The sequence below is a fragment of the Lithobates pipiens genome, unplaced genomic scaffold (assembly GCF_037356315.1).
Source record: "Lithobates pipiens isolate NorthernLeopardFrog02 unplaced genomic scaffold, aLitPip1_a1.2 Scaffold_8, whole genome shotgun sequence".
Classification (NCBI taxonomy): domain Eukaryota; kingdom Metazoa; phylum Chordata; class Amphibia; order Anura; family Ranidae; genus Lithobates; species Lithobates pipiens.
In genome coordinates, this window is record NW_027507903.1 from 432,745,569 (window position 1) to 432,766,611 (window position 21,043).

The 21,043-nt window shown below is 40.3% G+C and overlaps 1 protein-coding gene across 1 annotated transcript in view; it reads right to left on the reverse strand.

Moving 5' to 3' along the window:
• Positions 1–21,043, reverse strand: part of FLT4 (fms related receptor tyrosine kinase 4) — a 354,612-nt gene that overhangs the window by 82,191 nt on the left and 251,378 nt on the right. Inside the window, exons 14-18 of the mRNA XM_077474315.1 lie at positions 18,888–19,034; positions 15,697–15,828; positions 8,629–8,735; positions 5,080–5,215; positions 888–992 (exon numbers count right to left, since the gene is read on the reverse strand). Coding sequence (XP_077330441.1) covers positions 888–992; positions 5,080–5,215; positions 8,629–8,735; positions 15,697–15,828; positions 18,888–19,034 — 627 coding nt within the window. The remainder of the gene's footprint in view (positions 1–887; positions 993–5,079; positions 5,216–8,628; positions 8,736–15,696; positions 15,829–18,887; positions 19,035–21,043) is intronic.

The following is a 21,043-nucleotide window of genomic DNA, read 5'->3' on the forward strand; positions in this document are numbered from 1 at the left end:
CCCCATCATTGATGTCAGTGTTAACAATAGTGCCCTATTGTCAGTGTCAAGAACTATGCCCCACTGTTTCTGACGGTGGGGGGAATAATGCCCGAAGTGCCAGATAAAAACAAGCAAAGGGCGGCAGTTTGGAAACCACTGCCTTGGACCATAATTCATTCAGTTCAGCAGTGACTGGCTGAATTTTGATCTGTGTGTAGTCCTACCAGTTCGACAGAAGTTGATCATTAGACTTCGGTTGAATAGACACACTGGATAACTTTTGTCAATCAATGGCTGTAGCCAATTGGCTGCAGCTACTGGTCAGTTTACTCTGATAGCAGCAACAGCCACTGTCAGTATACACAACTCCACTTGTGTGAATGGAGGAATCCGTTACTTTTACATAAACAAACCATTTATGCCCAGATGTATATGCCTAGACTGTATACTATTAAATGATTGAAAAGAACTTGGTTTTCTAAAACCTTTTATTATTTTAAAATCATTTGTTGGGATTGGTAAGTAAAAGCCTGGCCTGCTCATCCACTGTACGTACATATTACATGCCCACACAGCGTAATGTTGGCACTGCACCTGTGTTCTTTACAGTGTAGGTGTTGTGCCAGCATGCATGGATCTCCTTTAAGCTGCAACTGCAAGTGACATGATGGGGCACACTTCTCAAATCGAACCCCTAACGTGTAAATTGAGGGCACAGTGCGGGCCTGCTTCCCCTTCAGGACCTGTGTGCTCTTTAAACACTTTACACATTAGGGGCACCCCAGTGATCTCTTGATTTATAGTACTACCAAACTGCTACATGGCGTTTCTAGTAGTCACTGGAATCATTGGGTTATGGATTTGAGGCCAAGCTTGACCATCAGTGAGACCCATACAACACTCACCTTTTAGCATCTTGACTGCCACTGTCTCGCAGCTGCTACTTTTACTGATGCCAAAAGCTGATGCTTCAACCACTTTACCAAAAGCACCATGTCCTAGTACTTTACCTAGAAAATAAAATAAAATATATATATTAAAACAAGGCACGCATGACTGTAATTTATTTTTTACTTGTAAATGTTGTATTAGAGCTGCTAAAAGAGAGTTGTTACTGGTAACCTTTGATTTGCAGAACTGGCCCACTCTACTTTTGGCAGTAATAAAAAAACAATTAGCATTTCATCTACGGTACAATTGCTCTCCTGGTTTCACACATATAGGCCTCACGTACCACTGGTTGTTATTTCCTACAGAAATCAATGGAGTTTAAACTTTTAGATTCTAGCTTACATTTTCTATGGCAGGTTTGAATATGATTATTAGATTTGAGCCAATACCGATCCTGGTTCTTTTCACTGACATTTGATATATGAGGACCTGGTGCTTTGCACCAGGCAATAAAAAATGTGTTCTAACTAATTAAAACCTGTCTAATTCTAAGCCAATAAAACAAATAACGATCATATTATGGACTGGCTACAGTATGTGCTCATGTGGTGCACAGATTAGTCTTGTCAATATAAGAAGGTGATCCTAACGACAACTCGTTATGTGTAGAAAAGACTCCTGTCCCTGTGCCTTGAGTGTGCAATGTACGGGGATAGGGACAATTATAGACACACACTCAGGTTGAACTGGATGGTCTGGTGTCTTTATTCAACCTTACTAACTATGTAACTATGTCCATTATACCTAGCAGGCCACTCCTCCAATTTTGTGGGGAGACAGGGCTTGTGGATCTTTGGAGGAAGTGGAATCCTGAGGTAATACTGTACTCCTGTTGCTCACACTCCACATTATCCAGAATTGACCTTGTGTTATGTAATGGAAAGGCTTTGAATATGATAGAGGATGTAAATTATGAACAGAGAGGTCTTTCAGACCACTCACCTGTGTTTTTTTCAATAAAAATCAGGAATAGTTATAGTAGGAGGGACTGGAAAATAAACACCTTTTGGCTGGAGCTAATGGAGAATTCAGAAAAAATAGCAGCCGGCCTAGAGGAATTTGTAGAAATAAATGCGGAGTCAGCTCTGTTGGGAGTGATCTGGGATACCCTAAAGGCATTCCTTCATGGCATGCTGATACAGCAATTCTCATATATTAAGAAACAAACAAGGGCAAAAGAGATCATTGCTGGGGAGAGAGGGAGAGTAGCGGAATCACGGTACATGGAGGACTCGACCCTAGAAAGGCATAAAGAATGTTCGGAGAAACAGGAAGAATATAATAAACAGGTCTTGATGAAAGCAGAAAATAAGAGGCTATTTCAAAAACAACGCTTTTTTTTGGGAGGGAGAACGAGTGGAATGCATCCTGGCCTTAATAGGCAAATGCACCCTCATCTATCATCATACCGGCTTTTTTGGTTGAGGGGGGCAGATTCACCAGATCTGTAATAGTGAATGCAGTTAAAAATGATTACGAAAACCTGTACAGTACATCACAGGTAAATGTAGAGGGTGAGATGTGGGATTTTTTTTAGAAGGTTGAGGATCCCATCACTCTCCAAAGAGGATAAAGAGGGATTGGAGGCCCCAATAACAATAGAAGTGCTACAAAGTGCAACAGTATCCATGGCAAACCAGAAAGCCAGACGGCCTGCCAATAGAAATATACAAGCGGTATGGAGGCATATTGCTTCCAAAACTACTGGAAGTACTCAATTGGGCGGCCGGGGGGGGGGGGGGGGGACTACCGCCATCTATGACAGAAGCAACAATTATTGTATTGCCAAAGGAGGGGAAAAATCAACTTGAAGTAGCATCTTATAGGCCAATATCCCTTTTATGTTAAGTAAATATTTTTAGCAAAGGTGTTAGTGGCATATTTAAACCTCCAGTTACCAACATAAAATGAGGGTACAAGTGCTATCTTGTCACTGGACACGGTTAAGGCCTTTGACAGCCTTGAATGGCAATATCACTGGCAAGTATTAGCGTAATTTCAATTGGTCCCTAATTTTATTAAATGGAATTAAATGGAATAGAATATTATATGAGGCACCCAGGGCCAAATTGAGAATAAATGGAGAGTGCTCTAAGTGGTTCCAGTTGGTGAGGGGGATGAGACAGGGGTGACCATTATCGCCCCTGCTCTTAGCCCCTGTGATAGAGCCACTGGCCATTGCTTTAAGATCTTCCCCGAACGTACAGGGATTCAGGAGGGCAACGGGAGAAGAGAAGGTCTTGTTATAACCGGACAACGTGTTGCTGTTTCTGGGGGATACGTAGACCTCCTTGGGAGCAGCAAAAATCTGTACTTTTGCCAATAGATTCTCTTAATGAGTCTCTGCCACCAACAGATACCTCAATTAAGTACTTAGGTATTAATATAATAAGAGACCCAAGACAATATATAGCTAGCAATATAGTCCCACTTATGAAAAAACTAAAGCTGAAAAGCCGTGTTTGGAGTAGGCTTCCTCTCTCGGTAGCTGGTCGGTAATTTAGTTAAAATGGTTTGGATGCCACAGATCTTGTACCTGTTGCATAACTTCCCAGTTTGGGTTCCAAAGCACTGGTTCAAATATATTTATAGTATTTTTAGAGAGCTGATTTGGAAAAACGGTTTGGCCAGAATCCGCCTGCAAACTTTGTAGCTACCGAGAGAGGAAGGAGGGCTAGCATTACCAAATCCGAGAAATTATTTATTGGCACAAATGCAAAATATGAGAGGAAGTAACCTGCCAGTGGGGGGGGGGAGGTAGGAGGGGGATTGGCATTGGTAGAAACTAGTCATGATACAGTAGTGGAGGCAGTTGAGGCAGACTCTTTTTGCTCCAGGTGTCCTACAGTATAACTGATGGTAAAGAACTAGGAAATTGTTAAGGCCCTGTGGCTATAATGGGTTTTCTGAATCTTTTACAGGTACCTGTAGGTCTGACATGCCCTGGACACATAGTTTAGAGGGCGAACATTAGAGTGAACTGAGATGCCCTCTCTTTGAAAGGTGTTTAATGCTAGGATCTCTAAAGGGCTAATTTCCAATATGTTTTGATGTATAAGTAAGGCAGAACTGTGGGGGGGGGGGGGGGGGGGGTGTAGGACTTCCTAATAGGGGTAAATGGGAGGATGCTATAGGACAAATAACTGAGGAGCAATGGAGTTGAATACTGTCATTGGGGCCCACGGTCTCATTATCACCCTCACAGATTGTATCCCACTTATTTTTGGTACACAGATCATACTACATGCCACTGAAATTGTTTATTTTTATGTTTGGAAGAAGACTAGATGCAAAATGCCCAAGGTGCGAGGCTGTAAAGGGAGATTTGGTGTATATGGTCTGGAGATGCCCCAAATTAAACAGATATATTGGAGGCAAATAGTTAATAAAATAAATTCTGTATTTGGGACATCTTTAGACATAGAGGCTAAGACGTGTGTTTTGGGGCTTATAGAAAGGAATGTTTTTTCAGGAGACATTCGGGCCGCAATAACTAGATGTCTGTTTCAAGCAAGAAAGCTGACTGCACAGAAGTGGCAAGCAAACGTGGAAGAAAGTTATGAAAGATACGATATGGAAGGAAAAATTGACATATAGTAAGAGGGGAAATATTAAGAAATATGAGAGATTGTGTAAATTATGGTTAGAGGCGGAGTAATCCCAGTTATATGGAGATGGAGACAGGATTGGATGGGGGGGGTGGGGGTGGGATGAACAAAAGATGGCAACAAGTGAGGGGTGTGAAAGAGTAGTGGGATTATGAGGATTTTGAGGAGGGAGTGAGGAGAAGGGGGGGGGGGGAGGCAGGGGGAGGCAGGGGGAAAATGCATTTTTGTACTGTTGTATAAGATGGAGAAAATTTTCAATAAAAAATATTTGATAAAAAAAAAAAGAAAGAAAATACAAGTCAGTGTACATCAAAAAAGCACGTCAACACATAAAGGAAATGTGCATTAACACATCACAATACGCACGCACATACTTCTAAATGGGCCCTAGTGGTCTACGATACACCTTTGTACATGTTCAGTTTATTTGCCTCCCCCCGTTTTAGACATCATTCCCAATGGACACTCATATGTGGCACAATTATTTGAGTTGGGCTGGGTGTGTATTAAGGAGGAGAGTGAAAATAATATGTCTCACCAAGTCTCAGCCTATCCCGAGGAAACTCCCATTTGCTGGAGTCATAAGGTAGATATTCACATTGCTCCTCCAAGGGCACCTCACCAGGATCCATAATAATAGACAGATAACCTGTCTTTATCTCACTGTGGCTGGGCTAAAAATAAAAGAACAAATTACATGCATTTTTTATAGACAAGTAAGTTTTGTATGTTTAATATCTGTGTGTATTGTGTGTGCATGTGGATTCTCTATTGCTCCAATTAAGCTGCTTTAGAACTGAGCAAGGTGCGCTGAGAAGACTGGACTGGAAGAACTTCAGTGCTTCTGCTGTGAATTTATTGTACAGTGCCTGCAGGTACAGAGGCCAATGAGGACTTGTTTTAAAGCTCATTTGCTGCTTGTTAAAAGCAAAAAAAAAAAAAAAAAAAAAACTAGATGTACCCATATTGAAAAATAAGATAACATGTGCAGACACTTCCTCCAGCCCCAAGTTTGTTACAGAACTTTGGTTATGTAGCTGAAGGAAGTGATCAATAGACTACGAGAGCGGTGATGTCACTGCACTTGTACTCCATTGATACCTATGAGGCTCTCTACTGTGGTAGCAGATGGGACTTGTAGTCTTCCATTTACAGATCTGTACATGTGACTGGATCTGTGAATTGGATGATATGTCTTTGTGGGTGAAGCCATGCTAACAGATAAAAAAATCACAGGGTGCTGCGGGGAGAAGAACCCTGAAATTTAGATAATGGAGGGGGACAGTTTGAGGTTGGGGGCTGTGGAATGTGACCATGTTTTATGGTACACATATATGGGTGTAACGTATATGTAAAAATGGTCAGAAAAATTGAAAAAAGCCCTTAGAAATCATTAAGACTATGTGAATATTTTATTGTCTATTGTCTGGCCACAGGTTCTCTTTAAAGTAAAACTTTGAAACTAGAAAACCTTTGGTTGATCAGTGTGTTCTGCATGCAGCAGGGCCCACTGTCAGGATACAATGTCCTGGCAGGGCTGGGGTGAGTCCTTCATCCACTAAATTAAACATACAGTAGCTGGCCATAAAGCATTAGAATTTAGTTTGAATTTGTTTTATGTTCAGAACATTTGTTTGAATTTCTATTGGTAATGGGGTCAAATCAATGTTTGTTTTTGACCATAGCGATGAGAGAATTTGAAGGTGCAGAATTTTTTCTCAAACAAACAAAATTTCAACTGTGAATGTGGTTTTACCGTTTACGGTACTTTCAGAAAAAGTTGCACATATTGTAATGAAACCTGTTTATTATGTCAAGGATTCCATTCAAACAGCAGGTCTGGATGAAATTTTATAAGGGCTTTCAAATGAAATTAGTTGACTCAATGATGGCAAAAAAAATGTTCTGACAAATAATTATTCAGAATTTCTGTACAAAGAAAAATAAAACTGTGTGAAACCAGCTTAATGCGATACTAAACACACACTGTTTAATTTACACTGTCCCCTCTCCTTCTGTATTTGGATGATGGAACTGTAATTATTTAAAAAAATTGAAATACCTTATTCCTAATCAATATACAGCTGTCATGTGATTAAGCTCTTTCCCAGCCTGTCTGCAGGGAAACGTAAGCAGGAGGAGCTTCTAGTCCTCTGCTGCTAGTCACACATTCAAACAAAAACAAAAAAATTGCTTTTGGAATATGGAGTAAAAATAAATAATTAATGTCAATAAACTTTTTTAAATTGTCATCTGTTTGAAATCAAGTCTTTAATATTTTTTTTGGCAATAACATGGTGTGGGAAGATTTCTGTCAGTCACAGGCTGTGTCACAATCTTCCAGCCCATGAGTTAGAACAGGGATCTCCAAACTACAGCCACCCAGCTGTTGCAGAACTGAACGTCCATGAGGTATTAAAAAACACTGAAATTCACAAACATGACTAGGCAAGATGGGAATTGTAGTTCCTGAACAACTGGAGGACCATAGTTTGGAAACTCTTGGAATAACAGGGAGGTGAAGCCTCCACCAATCTACATGTAAGGTTCTACCCCATTATGTTTGGCTGTGCATGATGAAGGAGGGATGGAGTGGGCTGTCATTTACCACTGTGTGTACACCCACATGTGTGTACACCCACATGTGTGATTCTATAGTCACATGGGCTACTCTGATGTGATAGGGAGATAATGCCAACACAGCTCTGCAAAATCCCTAGCTGAATTGGGGACATGAACAGAAGGTGGAGATAGAGAACTGCGGGATCAGCCAGGATTTTTGCAGAAAACAAATTTCATAGTGACCGAGTGAGTATGAACAGCATGTAATACACCATTTATTGATATTTTTTTTTTATGTGGGTTTTGTGACAATTTAATTTCAGGCTTGAATTATATGCCCTATCTTCTTCAAGAAAAAAAATGCTGAGCATTAATTTCATTAGCATCATGAGGAAATAACTAGTAACACTTCCAAAATGTTACATTAGCACAATGGTAAAGCAAACAATTATGTATTCAATTGACTTCATTTAAAAAAATGAAGCAGTAAGGTATTCAGTCTCCTTTGCTATTATGGTATAACAGCTATAGAGGCAACACATATGGCAAACATTTAATGATATGGACATGCCAATGTTTATACATAAAAAAGTAATCTGTTCTTTGCAGTTGACAGAAACACATAATTCCAGGGGTTTTGCTGCCAGAGACAGCTCTGTTAAAATAAGGACTGTCCCTGAAATCTGTTCCTACTACTCTGATTGTCCCAGTGCAATAGTTGGGCAAGTTAACCTTCATCCATAAAACTTAGGCCGCGTACACACGGGCGGACTATCCGTCCAACTAAGTCCGTCAGACAATCCGACAGACAGTCCGTCCTACTTTTGAATGAACGGACTTGACCACACACGACGAACAGACAGTCCGCTGAAAGCTTGCGCGATGACGTGTACAGCACGTACGACGGGACTAGAAATACGACGTCCAATACACTGCAATGCAACCTTCGGCCGTGTAAATCCTTTCTGAGCATGCGCCATACTTAGTCCGTCGAACTAGCCTACTCACGAGCGGACTGTCCGCTGAAACCAAGTTTGGACGGACAATATTACGGAAATTCCGAAAGACTTAGTCCGCCAGACTGTCCGCTGAAAAAGTCAGCTGAAGCCCACACACGAGCGGATTGTCCACTGAAACACGTTTCAGCGGACCAAGTCCGTCAGACAGTCCGCCCGTGTGTACGCGGCCTTAGTCCGCCAGACTGTCCGCTGAAAAAGTCCGCTGAAGCCCACACACGAGCGGATTGTCTGCTGAAACACGTTTCAGCGGACCAAGTCCGTCAGACAGTCCGCCCGTGTGTACGCGGCCTTAGAAAGAACATTCAGATATAATTACGCCAATACCATACTTAGTTTATTATGTAGAAGGGTTATTGTTTCTAACTAGGGAAAAAAAAAACATAATGCATAGTGGATATGGTAATCATACAATAACGAAAAATGTAAATAAAATATGGCAATTCATTCAGTTTCCAGTTACAATAGATACTTTTATACTAGCCAATGTCCCCGTATCACCTACATACCCTCTTGATGTTGCAGAATATAAGGATAAGGAGGATCCAGAAGAAGACAGCAATGACTCCAGTGCCAATCAGAATCACTATCTCAACATTAGTCCTGTCATCAGATCCTGAAACAAGAGAGTGAAGAGGAAATGATGACCTACCCAACAAGACTGTTTTGTAACAGTGTTAAAATAAACGTGTCACAAACCCAGGCAATCAAACTGAGAATATTATGGAAGAGTGCAGAAGTAGTGGTGATTTAAAGTGCACCTGTGCTCAGACTTTGCACATTGAAGTATTTGAATATGCTTAACAAGCAGTAAATGGCTTTAACACAAGCCATCACTAACCTCTCTAGCTGCTTGTACTGTGAATTAGTTCATCCTCAGAGATTCTCAAAGAACACAACAAACACTCCAGGGCCTGTTTACACCAGACCATATGCAAGCTGTTTTACTATGCAGGCTTGAGTTTCTCAGGTGCAGGTGGTTAGGGATGGTGCGTTGTGTTGTTAGAATGGTGATACATTGTTACTAGCAAGTACACTATGTGGGGTCAAGTGGTGTGAGCATGGCACAAAGCATGTCCTAGCAGTGAGCTTGTGTTGATCTTTGCAGATTGATACAGGTCATTAAACATGATGTGAATGAGTCCTAAAGATGGATTTCTTCTTTTGCTACAAATGTGAATGAGGGCTTCCTTTAAAGTGCTTTTCCTGCTTGTCTGGAATATATAAATTCTTCCTTAAGTAGGTGTAAACCTAAATAAATCACCTTTAATTTGCTTAAACACTGTGGGGTTGATTTACTAAAGGCAACTAGACTGTGCACTTTGCTAGTGCCATTGCTCCAGAGTTTAGCAAATGAGGTAAGGCTCTGCAGACTTCCATCATCCAATCATGTGCAAGCAAAAATGCTGCTTTTTTTATTTTTCTTGCAAGCTATTGGGTCTTCTTTGCATAGTGAAGCTTCGCCTAATTTACTAAGCTCTTAAAGTGATTGTAAAGGATCGTTCTTTTATTTTGCTTAAATAACAAACATGTCCTACTTACCTCTACTGTGCAGCTCGTTTTGCACAGAGTGGCCCTGCACATTCTTTTCTGGGGTCCCCCGGTTGCTCTCGTGGCTCCGCCCTGCATCAGATAACCCCCTAGGAGAAGTGCTCTCCTGAGGGGGTTACCTTGCAGTGGCGCTCCTGAGTCCAGCATTTGCGCCCACAGACATGAATGCCAGACTCGGCCCTGCCCCCCCCGGCGCCCGCGTCATTGGATTTGATTGACAGCAGCGGGAGCCAATGGCTGCGCTGTTATCAATCTATCCAATCAAGAGCTGGGACTCCGTGAAGAGAGGAACAGTGCGTCCCCACCGAGAAGATGAAGGGGCCCAGGTAAGTAAAATGGGGGGGGGGGCTGGGGGGCCAGTGACTGCCAGATATTTTTTCTATGCATTAAGGTGAAAAAACACAATGGTTTACAACCCCTGTAAGCATTTGCACTTTGAAGAGTACAACTGCATGTGCAACATGCATAGACTATTTGCAAAGTAAATAGTAAAATAATTTTTTTAGTAAATCAACCCTTGTGTGTCATAATTGCTGTTTTTTTTAAACAAGCTTTTTTTAATCTTTTGTTCCTGCAGTCACATTTTCTAGGGGGAGTTCCCTGATGGTGACACCAATGGATGGATTACAGTGAGGAAAAAAGGTATTTGATCCCCTGCTGATTTTGTACGTTTGCCCACTGCTAAAGAAATGATCATTCATAATTTTAATGGTATGTTTATTTTAACAGTTTAAGACAGAATAACAACAAAAATATCCAGAAAAAAACGCATTTCAAAAAGGTTATAAATTGATTTGCATTTTAATAAGGTAAATACCAATTTGATCCCCTATCAATCAGAAAGATTTCTGGCACCCAGGTGTCTTCTATACAGGTAATGAGCTGAGATTAGGAGCACTCTCTTAAAGGGAGTGCTCATAATCTCAGCTTGTTACCTGTATAAAAGACACCTGTCCACAAAAGCAACCAATCAGATTCCAATCTCTCTACCACGGCCAAGACCAAAGAGCTGGCCAAGGATGTCAGGGACAAGATTGTAGACCTACACAAGGCTGGAATGGACTACATGACTATCGCCAAGCAGTTTGAGAGGGTGACAACAGTTGGTGTGATTATTTGCAAATAGAAGAAACACCAAAAATCTGTCAATCTCTCTCGGTCTGGGGCTCCATGCAGGATCTCACCTCGTAGAGTTTCAATGATCATGAAAATGGTGAGGAATTAGCCCAGCACTACACGGGCGGATTTTGTAATGATCTCAAAGCACCTGGGACCATAGTCACCAAGAAAACAATTGGTAGCACACTATATCGTGAAGGACTGAAATCCTGCAGCGCATGCAAGGTCCCCTTGCTCACGAAAGCACATGTACAGGCCCATCTGAACATCTGAATGATTCAGAGGAGAACTAGGTGAAAGTATTGTGGTCAGATGAGACCAAAATCGAGCTCTTTGGCATCAACTCAACTCGCCATGTTTGGAGGAGGAGGAATACTGCCTATGACCCCAAGAACACCATTACCACTTCAAAAAAGGAGGTGGGAACATTAGGCTCTGGGGGTGTTTTTCTGCTAAGGAGACAGGGCAACTTTACTTATTCAAAGGGACGATTAACGGGGCCATGTACTGTCAAATCTTGGGCAACTATTAGAAACATCTGACCTCTGTGATTGCCAACAAGGGTTTTGCCAGCAAGTACTAAGTTATGTTTTGCGAAGGGGTCAAATACTTATTTCACTCATTAAAATGCAAATCAATTTATAACTTTTTTGAAATGGGTTTTTCTGGATATTTTTGTTGTTGTTCTGTCTCTCACTGTAAAAATAAATCTACCATTAAAATTATAGACTGATCATTTTGTAGTCTCAATCAGAAGCGTATGTGACAAGTTTTATTTTAATGAAAGCTGCAGATGTAACAATATAAAATAAAATATAAAATATAAATATAAAAACATAAAATCACATTAATATGTTAAAGTTTTCTATGAAAATTTGGTGACTGTCTTTAAAAATGATTTAAGTACAGAGCACGTTTAATGATAGATAGATTATACAAGAAGATTCAGAAATATATACTCTTTAATATATATGCAACTCTCAAGTTTTCTTATAAAAGTCAACCTAATCCAACCTTACAAGCCTTACTAATTGGTTAAGTGAGCCTGCCCATGACATTAAACCACCAACTGGAAGGCTTAGCTTGTGGGAGGGTAGGGTAAATGTTGACTTCCACATGAAAAGTCAAAACCTGCTAATAATTTATGCTTCCTCAGTTAATGAATCTGGATCTACTGCCATATGCTCTGTTTGAATAGCCAAGGTGTGTGACAGGTCCAGTTTAGTGCTATCCTTGTAAATCTTTGTATTGTATTAAAAAAAATGTATACAAATAAGATTAAAAATTTCTAGAGCAAAAACATCTGGTGTGTGTGGATGACAGCTCCAAAGTTGGATAGATCCAAAGTTTGGCAATGATGGATATGTTTACGGAATAGGATTTCCTTCCAGGGTATGATATCCAATGGAAGGGCAATGGCAGTAGACTCTGTTATGGGCTCGGGTTTCTGCCTCTCTGGTACAACAGCGAGGATGTTTCAGCAGGAGACACTTGGTTGGTTACAGAGAAGTGCCTGGTAACAAAAATCATCTCAGTTGGGGGTTTATTGAAGGTAACAGGTTTTTCCAATGCATTTCTTTTTTCCCTTTTATTGGTTGAACAAGGTGGACTTGTGTCTATTTTAGCCTGACTATGAATGAATGAATTACCTCCCACTGAATCAGTACACGCCCAGTAGCCCTGTTGAAGGGGGAAGTAATTCCCCCCAAAAAGCTTTGGGTAAACCTGCTACCTTCAATAATCTTTAATAAACCCTTGGTTGAGACAATCTTTTGTTTCTCTTTGTTCCTCAATAACCAACCTAGAGACCAAAAACATGACACCTAACACAATTTTATTGTTTTACTGACTGCCTTATTACTTCTCCGTTCTGCAATAACCACATCTCCCAAGAGCCTGACCTGAAAGATACCTTTAAAGCACAATGATCACAACTTATATTTACTAATTATGCTTGCATGGGTACCTTTGGACACTTGTTGAAAGTCAAGCAGGCAACCCAGAGCAGAAGTGTTGTAGGGGTTACTGAGAAGGGATAGCAAGACTCTATTGGGGTGGATTTACTAAAGACAAAAAGACTGTGAACTTTGCAAAGTGTAGTTGTACTCTGCAAATGCATTTGTTCCAGAGCTTAGTAAATATGCAGAAGCTCCACTGACTTCCATCATCTAATCATGTGCATGCAAACATTATGTTTTTTTTTAAGCTCTGGAGCTCTGAACTTGCAAAGTGCACAGTTTATTTGCATTTTGTAAATCAACCCCAATAGATCAGAAACTGTTTGCCCTTCCGCAAGCATACTGCAGTTGGGGGGTGACAAAAACAATGAAACCTCTATGAAAGGTTGGATTCATGGGTACAAAGACAGCATGATCTCTAAATATAGAGCTGACAAAATCTATAACGAAATTATAGAAATATTTGAATATTGGGGGAATCAAAGACTGGTGCACAGAGAAATATGCCAAGTTCTATATGCAGATTGATGTGCAAACTAATAAAGGTAGCGCACGCCACTTTATTAATGTGTCACATGAAGTGGAAATATGTATATTCATAGCTCTTCCACTTTTACATAAGATGATTGCTTAATTGAAGATAGATGTTTTATAACTAGCTAAAAGCAATTAATTTAATGTAGTAATGGCATACAAGTGTTTAATTAGGCATTGCACATAATTTTCTACTCAATTTGGCACGCTGGTACAACACCACATAGAACACCACAGTGTTATAACATTGTTAATTTGGTGTCAATATTAAGGCCACAAAACAAATGTAATTCACTTTGTTAATCACCTTCATATATTTGGGTGTGCATTTTCCATGTATTATGGAATTAACAATTAAAGTATAACTAAAGGCATTATTTTTTCTTAATTTTAGAGTAGAGAGGGAAGAGTAGAACCCTTGTCAAGTTTTTATTACTGTCTGTGCTTCTGCTAGGGATAGTGGGCTCAATTCACAAAATCTTATTGCATGAAATATTTGGGTCATGTAACAGATTTCTCCAGAAAATAGCACAGAATACTGAAAATGGCAATTCACTATCCCTTTATGCGGTATTTACCTCAAAAGTGGAAAACGCTTGGTAAATATCACATAACACAGCGTGAAAGTCAATTCACTAAAGGAAATAAATAAATGCGTACAATAAATATTATTGTCCAGCCATGCAATATTTAGGGAATGTATGAAACTTTAGCTGTTTTTTCATGTTTTTTAATGAGCAGCCAGTAAATGGTTGGTGGTTAAGGAGTCGGCACCCACCGTGACAACCATGACTCAGAATGTAAACAAAAAAAGAGCTGGCATTAAAAAAAAAAAAAATGCATACCAGACCCTTATATGAGCATGCAGGCCAGCACACCAGGCAATGGGGGGAGGGGAAAGAGAAAGAGCAAGCGGCTCCGCCCCTTCTGAACCATACCAGGCCACATACCCTCAACATTTGAGGGGGGGATGCTTTGGGGAAGTGATGGGTACAGATAGTTTTTTGTTTTCCTGCGGCAGGCAGTATTAATCGTGATTGATACTGAATTTACTTTGGTAACATTTTTTTTTTTTACATTTTGTTAATAAAGGACTTGTCAAAAAGTGGTTCTGAGCTTTACTTTGGTCTTTTTTTGGTAAATGAGTATGGGTACATTGTACTAATTCAAATGCAGGGGGCTGGGGTCTGGGGGCCAGGATTGGGGGGAAGCGGCCCTTGTCCTTTGGGTACCCCCCAAATCACCCCCCCAAAGTTGAGGGCATATGGCCTGGTGTGGTTTGGGGAGGGGAGGCGCTTGCTCATCACCCTCCTTTCTTTGCCTGCCGAGCTGCATGATCAGATAAGGGCCTGGTATGGATTGTGGGGTGACCAAACGCTGTTTTAAAAAAAAAAAAAATAATGCTAGCTTCTTTTGTTTACATTCTGCTGTCGGCAAGGTATACCACCGACAATAGATATGTCATGGTTGTTAAATATGTGGTGGGTGTCGACTTTTTACCAACCAGCTATTTACTGGCTGTTAAGGAGGCTGTTAAGGATGCTGACGGGTGCTGGCTCCTTAACAGCCAGCTATTCCCTGGTTGTTAAGGACACAGGCATTAAAATACTGCAAGTTTTCACTACTAAAATACGGCATCACTTCAAGAAATAGCATGTGTGGCATTTTAGAGTGTTTAAATAAATGGCAACAAAAAAAAAATCATAAAAATGCTATAAGCTTTTTTTACCATTGATCTTAAAGGATAAGTTCACCCTTGTTCACTTTTTTCTAAATTTCAGCTCCCCTATGTACCAATATAGCATTAATGTACTTATTTAGCAAAAATAAAACAGCTTTGTATTAATTCTACACAGGCTTACCTCACTCTCTTCATAGCTGTTTGAAAACACTGCTTCTTTACTTCTGCCTTACTTCCTGAACAGACTTTAGGTCATGACACAGGAAGAAGTTGACCAGCCGATCTCATTAGCACACACCCTGCATCATCTGCCCTCAGCTGGTCCACTCTTTACTGTGTCATGACCTAAAGTCTGTCCAGGAAGTAAGGCAGAAGTAATCGAGCAGTGTTTTAAAACGGCTTTGACTACAGCAAGGTAAGTGTGTGTAGAATAAATGGAAAGCAGTTTTATTTTTGCAAAATAAGTACATTAATGCTATATTGGTACATAGGGGAGATGGAATTTTGAAAAAAAATAAAATAACAAGTGAACAAAGGTGAAAAATGGAAATAAACGGTAAATAACCAGATCCTCTCTACCCTCCCTGAGAATGAATGGCCGGAGATGTCTGATTCATGAGAGATGGAAAGACAGTGGGTGGGGGATCACACAGTCCATATTCTTTTGATGCAAACACATAACTTAAGTTCAGAATAAGATAAAGTAACTGAATATAATGGACTTTTAATAACACCTTCAACAGACACGCTGGCTGAGGAATTCACACATCCCTTTCCGTTACAGGCTGTACAAAGATACGAGCCAGCATCTTCTTCTCTGACTCGCGCGATGCTCAGTGTTGTGTTATGCTCCGCCAAGACTATACCTGGGCAGATACAAAATTCACATATAGTAAATGAATACATGTAAAAAATATATAATACAAAATAAGATTATTGCGATAGTACTCCAACATTTGAGGCCTATAAGCAGAATTAAACCCTCCTATCCTTTACAGAAAAGGAAGCTGCCATCTTATCCTCTGTTTGATGTGCAGTTACCATGCTGCTGCACATGATCAGTTAGGACACCAGTCATTTGACAAATGATTGACAGCACAAGCAACTGTGGCAGTTCTTATTGACAACATGCCTTGAATGTAAATGTTTTGGGAAACAGTAAAATCAATGGGTTTAATTCTGCTTTGAAGCAAAAAAATAATGACGTGCAGTAATTCCCAGTAATCATTAAGATTCCACCTTGAGTGCTCATGTATTCATAAAAAGCGATTTATAGTTGGCTGTCATGGCAATGCAAAAAAACTTTTAATAGTTAAAAGCATAGCAACTTATAATAACTAAACTTCAGTTTAACCACTTTACCTCCAGCTACCATTTATACATAATGAGTACCAACACCATTTCTAAGTACTGCGTGGCTTATGTGGACACAAGGTTATGATTGGGTTCAGCGCTTGTACTACAAGCTAATGGTGATAATTAGAATGCTGTGATAAAATAATCAGCTTCATTGATTAGTTTGGGCTTACCATATTTGTAACGATCTTACTCTGAAACTACAATTATTTGAATTTGTGATTTGGTGGGCACACTTATGACAAAATGTCTAAAATCAGGATTTCTATGTATAAGCTGGGTTTGGATGACGGGGTCCCTCTATGAAGCACCAAATTACTGTAATAGTGACCTGCTGCTTGATAATAACAGCAAATAGTTCAATATTACAAAAATATGTTGCTGCAAATATACATGAGGGAAGGAGGCTGGATATGATACACTCTGATCAGATGCTACTCCAACTTGATGAAAAAACTGTAGAAAAAAATAAAAAATAATGTATACATAAAAATAAATTCCGGTATGAATAAACATTTTTTTATCTCCAGGTCCTAACAAACACATTGTGAGAGTAAGTGGCGGCTGGTGGTATATTTTTTTGGGGGGGGTGGGCAGCAGCGTCTGGTCTATAGGTCTAGTCTCCCGCACCCCCCCCAAGTTGGTCGCACCCTGCACTTACCCCATCTAGGTTCTCCGGGTTGTGGACAGCGGGTAGCGGGTGGAGTCTCCTCCTTCCTTGGCTCCACGGTGGTGTGGCTTCCCCTGCGTCTCTTCCCTCCTTCTCTTAGGCGGGCAGTAGGATTGCCTCTCCTTTCGGCCAGTCGGGAAACGGGTCTCACGACCCACTTCCTGATTGGCAGGGAGGGGAATCAGTCTGACAATCATGAATATTAATTTGCAATTGCCACACAACTGGGTGGGCTCACCCTTTTTTGAAGCGTCTTACAATGCTACACTAGTAATTTACACAAATATGATATTAAAAGGGAAAATATTTTTTCCTAAACTAAACTAAAAGAGGAGCTTTGAACTTGCACTTTACCAGTCTGTCATGTTACATAAAAATCACACCTACAGATGTGCTTACGAAAAATGTTGTTCTTTTGCATAAATTATTATGAATATACAGGATCTCTATAGTGCCAGCGCTTTACAACACGAGAGCAGACAGTACAGTTACAATAGAATTCAATACAGGAGGAATTAGAGGGCCCTGCACGTTATAGCCTTAGAATCTAAAAGGAATGTGAGCAATATTGAATGTGAATTGAATGTAAATTGAGAAAATGCCAAGGGGCCAATGATCACAGGAAACAAGCATTTAATATCAGCTCCATCTAGTGTCCTTGATCGCCCACCGTACATATACTGTGGCAGGATGGCCCGGTTGCGCAAATTCACATACCTGTACGTGAATTTGTGCACGCAGTGATTGGACACAGTGGGAGCCAATCAGCGGGTCTGGAGACCATGATGGCCGCCGCAACCCACTGATCACTCACAGGAGACATGGAGCAGCGGTGTGCCTACATAGACAAGGCACACCACTGATCTGTTTCCCTGATAGGAATTGGATCCGTTGGAAATATTTAAAACATGTCCTATTTCTAGGTCCAGCAGATTTTTCGAAAAAAAAAAAGTCAGATGAGGCATACACACAAATGGAATATACGATGGAAAGCTTCCATCAGACTTTTTCTGTCGGACATTCCGCTTGTGTGTAAGCAGCATTACTGTACACATTATATATATATAAAATATAATTTGCCACAAAACTAACATATTTCCAAAGCCTGGAACAAATCTGTAGTAAGGGGTTTAAAGCAAACCTGTGTTTTTCCCACACAGGGCAAAACAACAGATTGACAGTAATAAAAAATGGGAGGCCGAAAAAAGAGGGATTATTACGGTGCCAAACAACTCACATAGAAAGCAAATTTAAGAAAAATATTAATTTTATTACATCATAAAAAAATACAAATATTAGAACAGTTTAAAACAGTAGAAAATTAGGGAGCAATCCACAACCAATAAAAGGCCAGACTGGTACAAGGCCTTAATATAATTACGATTGACTGTAATGTACCTATTCCTAGCAGCACATTCTCACCTTTCATTCACTCTTCTAGAACTCCATTCAGCCATTGGGATCAATAGAAATACCTGGTACTTTAGTGTATGGGGAAGCAGGTGACTAACACTTCTTTGGTGATTGGCCCAGGGCTGTCACATGAGGGCAGGCAGACAGCCCTTGGCCCTGCATAAGCTCTGACTAGAGAGACTTGGAGCAGTGTAGGAGTGAAGTAATGTGCTGCTGGGAGTAGCATTAAAATGAACTTGCTGCTTTGGCCTGCATTAGCAAAACACTGTTCCCCTTCAAGGTGGTGGTAAGAAGGCTCTTAGACCCATGAAAGACAACTGATTTTTATTTTCTGTAGCTTGCTGCTTTTTGTACATTCATATTTGCCATAGTAAATAATCCTAGTACTGTTGTTTCAAGAAGAAAGTAATTGGTTTACCACCATCTTGTCATCACACTCTCATTCATCTGAAAGTACTGAGATGCAAGTGTAACAACAGTACATACCTGAGACCTGTTCAATCAGCTTGTTGTTTTTGTACCAGAGAATGCTGGGGTTGGGGGTGCCATCAGCCTTACAGTGCATCTCCATGGAGTCACTGACATTCACAATCTTGTCATTGAGATCAAACCGCATGTGTGGAGCTTCCTGTGCTGCAATGGAAATGCAGTGCTTTATTAAAGATGTGCATCATATTTTTTTTATGGTACATCCCCACCCCGTTACCATCATACACTGTATATAACAGACCATTTAAATGAAGTGGTATCTTATTACTTTGCATATTGGTAAAAAAAGACCCCTTACTAGCTCTCCAGGGTTGGGAATTGGCAACTAACTAGAGGGGCAAAGTAAACCTCTGAGCAGCAATGTTATTTTTACTGAGTTGTTTCTTCTTGAATCCTCAGACTTACATTGAAGGACAAACAGCTGGCTTGTATCTATCACTCACACGGGCCTTTTGCCTCTAAACTTCATGTGACTGGTGGTGGGCCACTTAAAGACTCTGTGAAGAATATAAGATGTAGCTCCTGACAAATAGGGCCGGTGTGCCTTTGAAATATGCATCAGTGGTTGTGGTTTACAAAAAAAGAGGTATATAATAATGCTGGCCTTTCTACATTCTGCCTCTTTTTACAAAGGTTCAAGATGGTATATATGTTGCTTTCCATTGGCACATTTAAACAAGCAATGTAAGGCCCCCTTCACACTGGGGCGGTGGGTGCGTCGGCGGTAAAGCACTGCTATTTTTAGCAGCGTTTTGCCGTACATTTTGCAGCAATATTCGGCTGCTAGCCAGGCACTTTTACCCTCCCGCTAGTGGCGGGAAAGGGTTAAAACCACCGCAAAGCGCTGCTGCAGCAGCCCTATGCCTGCGGTATAGCCAAGTTGCCCCATTGATTTCAATGGTCAGGAGTGGTGAAGGAGTGGTGTATACACCGCTCCTTCACCGCTCCAAAGATGCTGCTAGCAGGACTTTTTTTAGCGTCCTTCCAGCGCACTTCCAGCGCACTACTCCAGTGTGAAAGCCCTCAGTGTGCAAGGGGTCTCAAACATTTTAGAAAATTTTAACTGGGTCCAGTGGATTAGCTGCTATTTAAGTATCTCTACTTCTTATCAACCAATCAGGGGAAGCAGTTGGAATGCCTTGTCATTAAAGTGTAAGTAAACCCATTGATTTAACAATTTAAAAAAAGATTACATTTCCAGAACGTGCCGGGAATGTAACTGTCACATTGGTTGTGCTCTTAATCAAACTGTCAAACCATACAATGGCTGGTGTCATAGCTGATCACATGTTTGATATCATGCCATCATGGCAGTTGAAGATTAAAGAGAAGTCAAGATGGCAGTTTCCTTGGCTGAAAATGATAGGAGGGTTTAAAGTACTTACACTTTAAAAATAAACTTAGTGGACTAACATGCAAACAAGAAGCTAGTAAGAAACCAAAATGAATGTGTGCAAAATGAACCTAAAAAATGTAGTCATCAGTTCATATAGTTACTGTTATAGTTAATTGTATGCAACCAATTGTATGCTAAATCAGTTTTAATGAAAATGTGCAATGAAAGCCAGAACGCCCCTTGTCCAACTAATTTACAAAACAAACACAAAACAACTTCTACTGCGATTTTACTTGATCACACGGTAATGCCCCGTACACACAACAGGATTTTCCGATGGAAAATGTGTGATAGGACCTTGTTGTCGGAAATTCCGACCGTATGTAGACTCCATCACACATTTTCCATAGGAATTTCTGTCACACAAAATTTGAGATCTGGTTCTCAAATTTTCCGACAATAGACAAGTTTGAGTCAACATCTGTCGGAAAAAATCCCATGGATTTTGTTGTCGGAAAATCCTATTGTGTGTACAGGGCATTGGAGTAATCTTCATACCAAAATATGGTGAATAGAATAGGCAGTTTATTTTAGTGGCAGTAATTGATTAATTTCACACATTATTCAGTTGGTAAATTTGGCATACATGAATGGGTATACATGGTGTATATGAACTAATATTTGTGGTCTATCTTTTCCATGGTTAGAAAAGACTGCTTCATATGTCTTCTAACAATATTGCATGGCTTGAGAATGAAAGCAGCCCATTCCCACCATTTCTATTTTATGAAGTTTCTTCACCAACCTAACTTTGTAT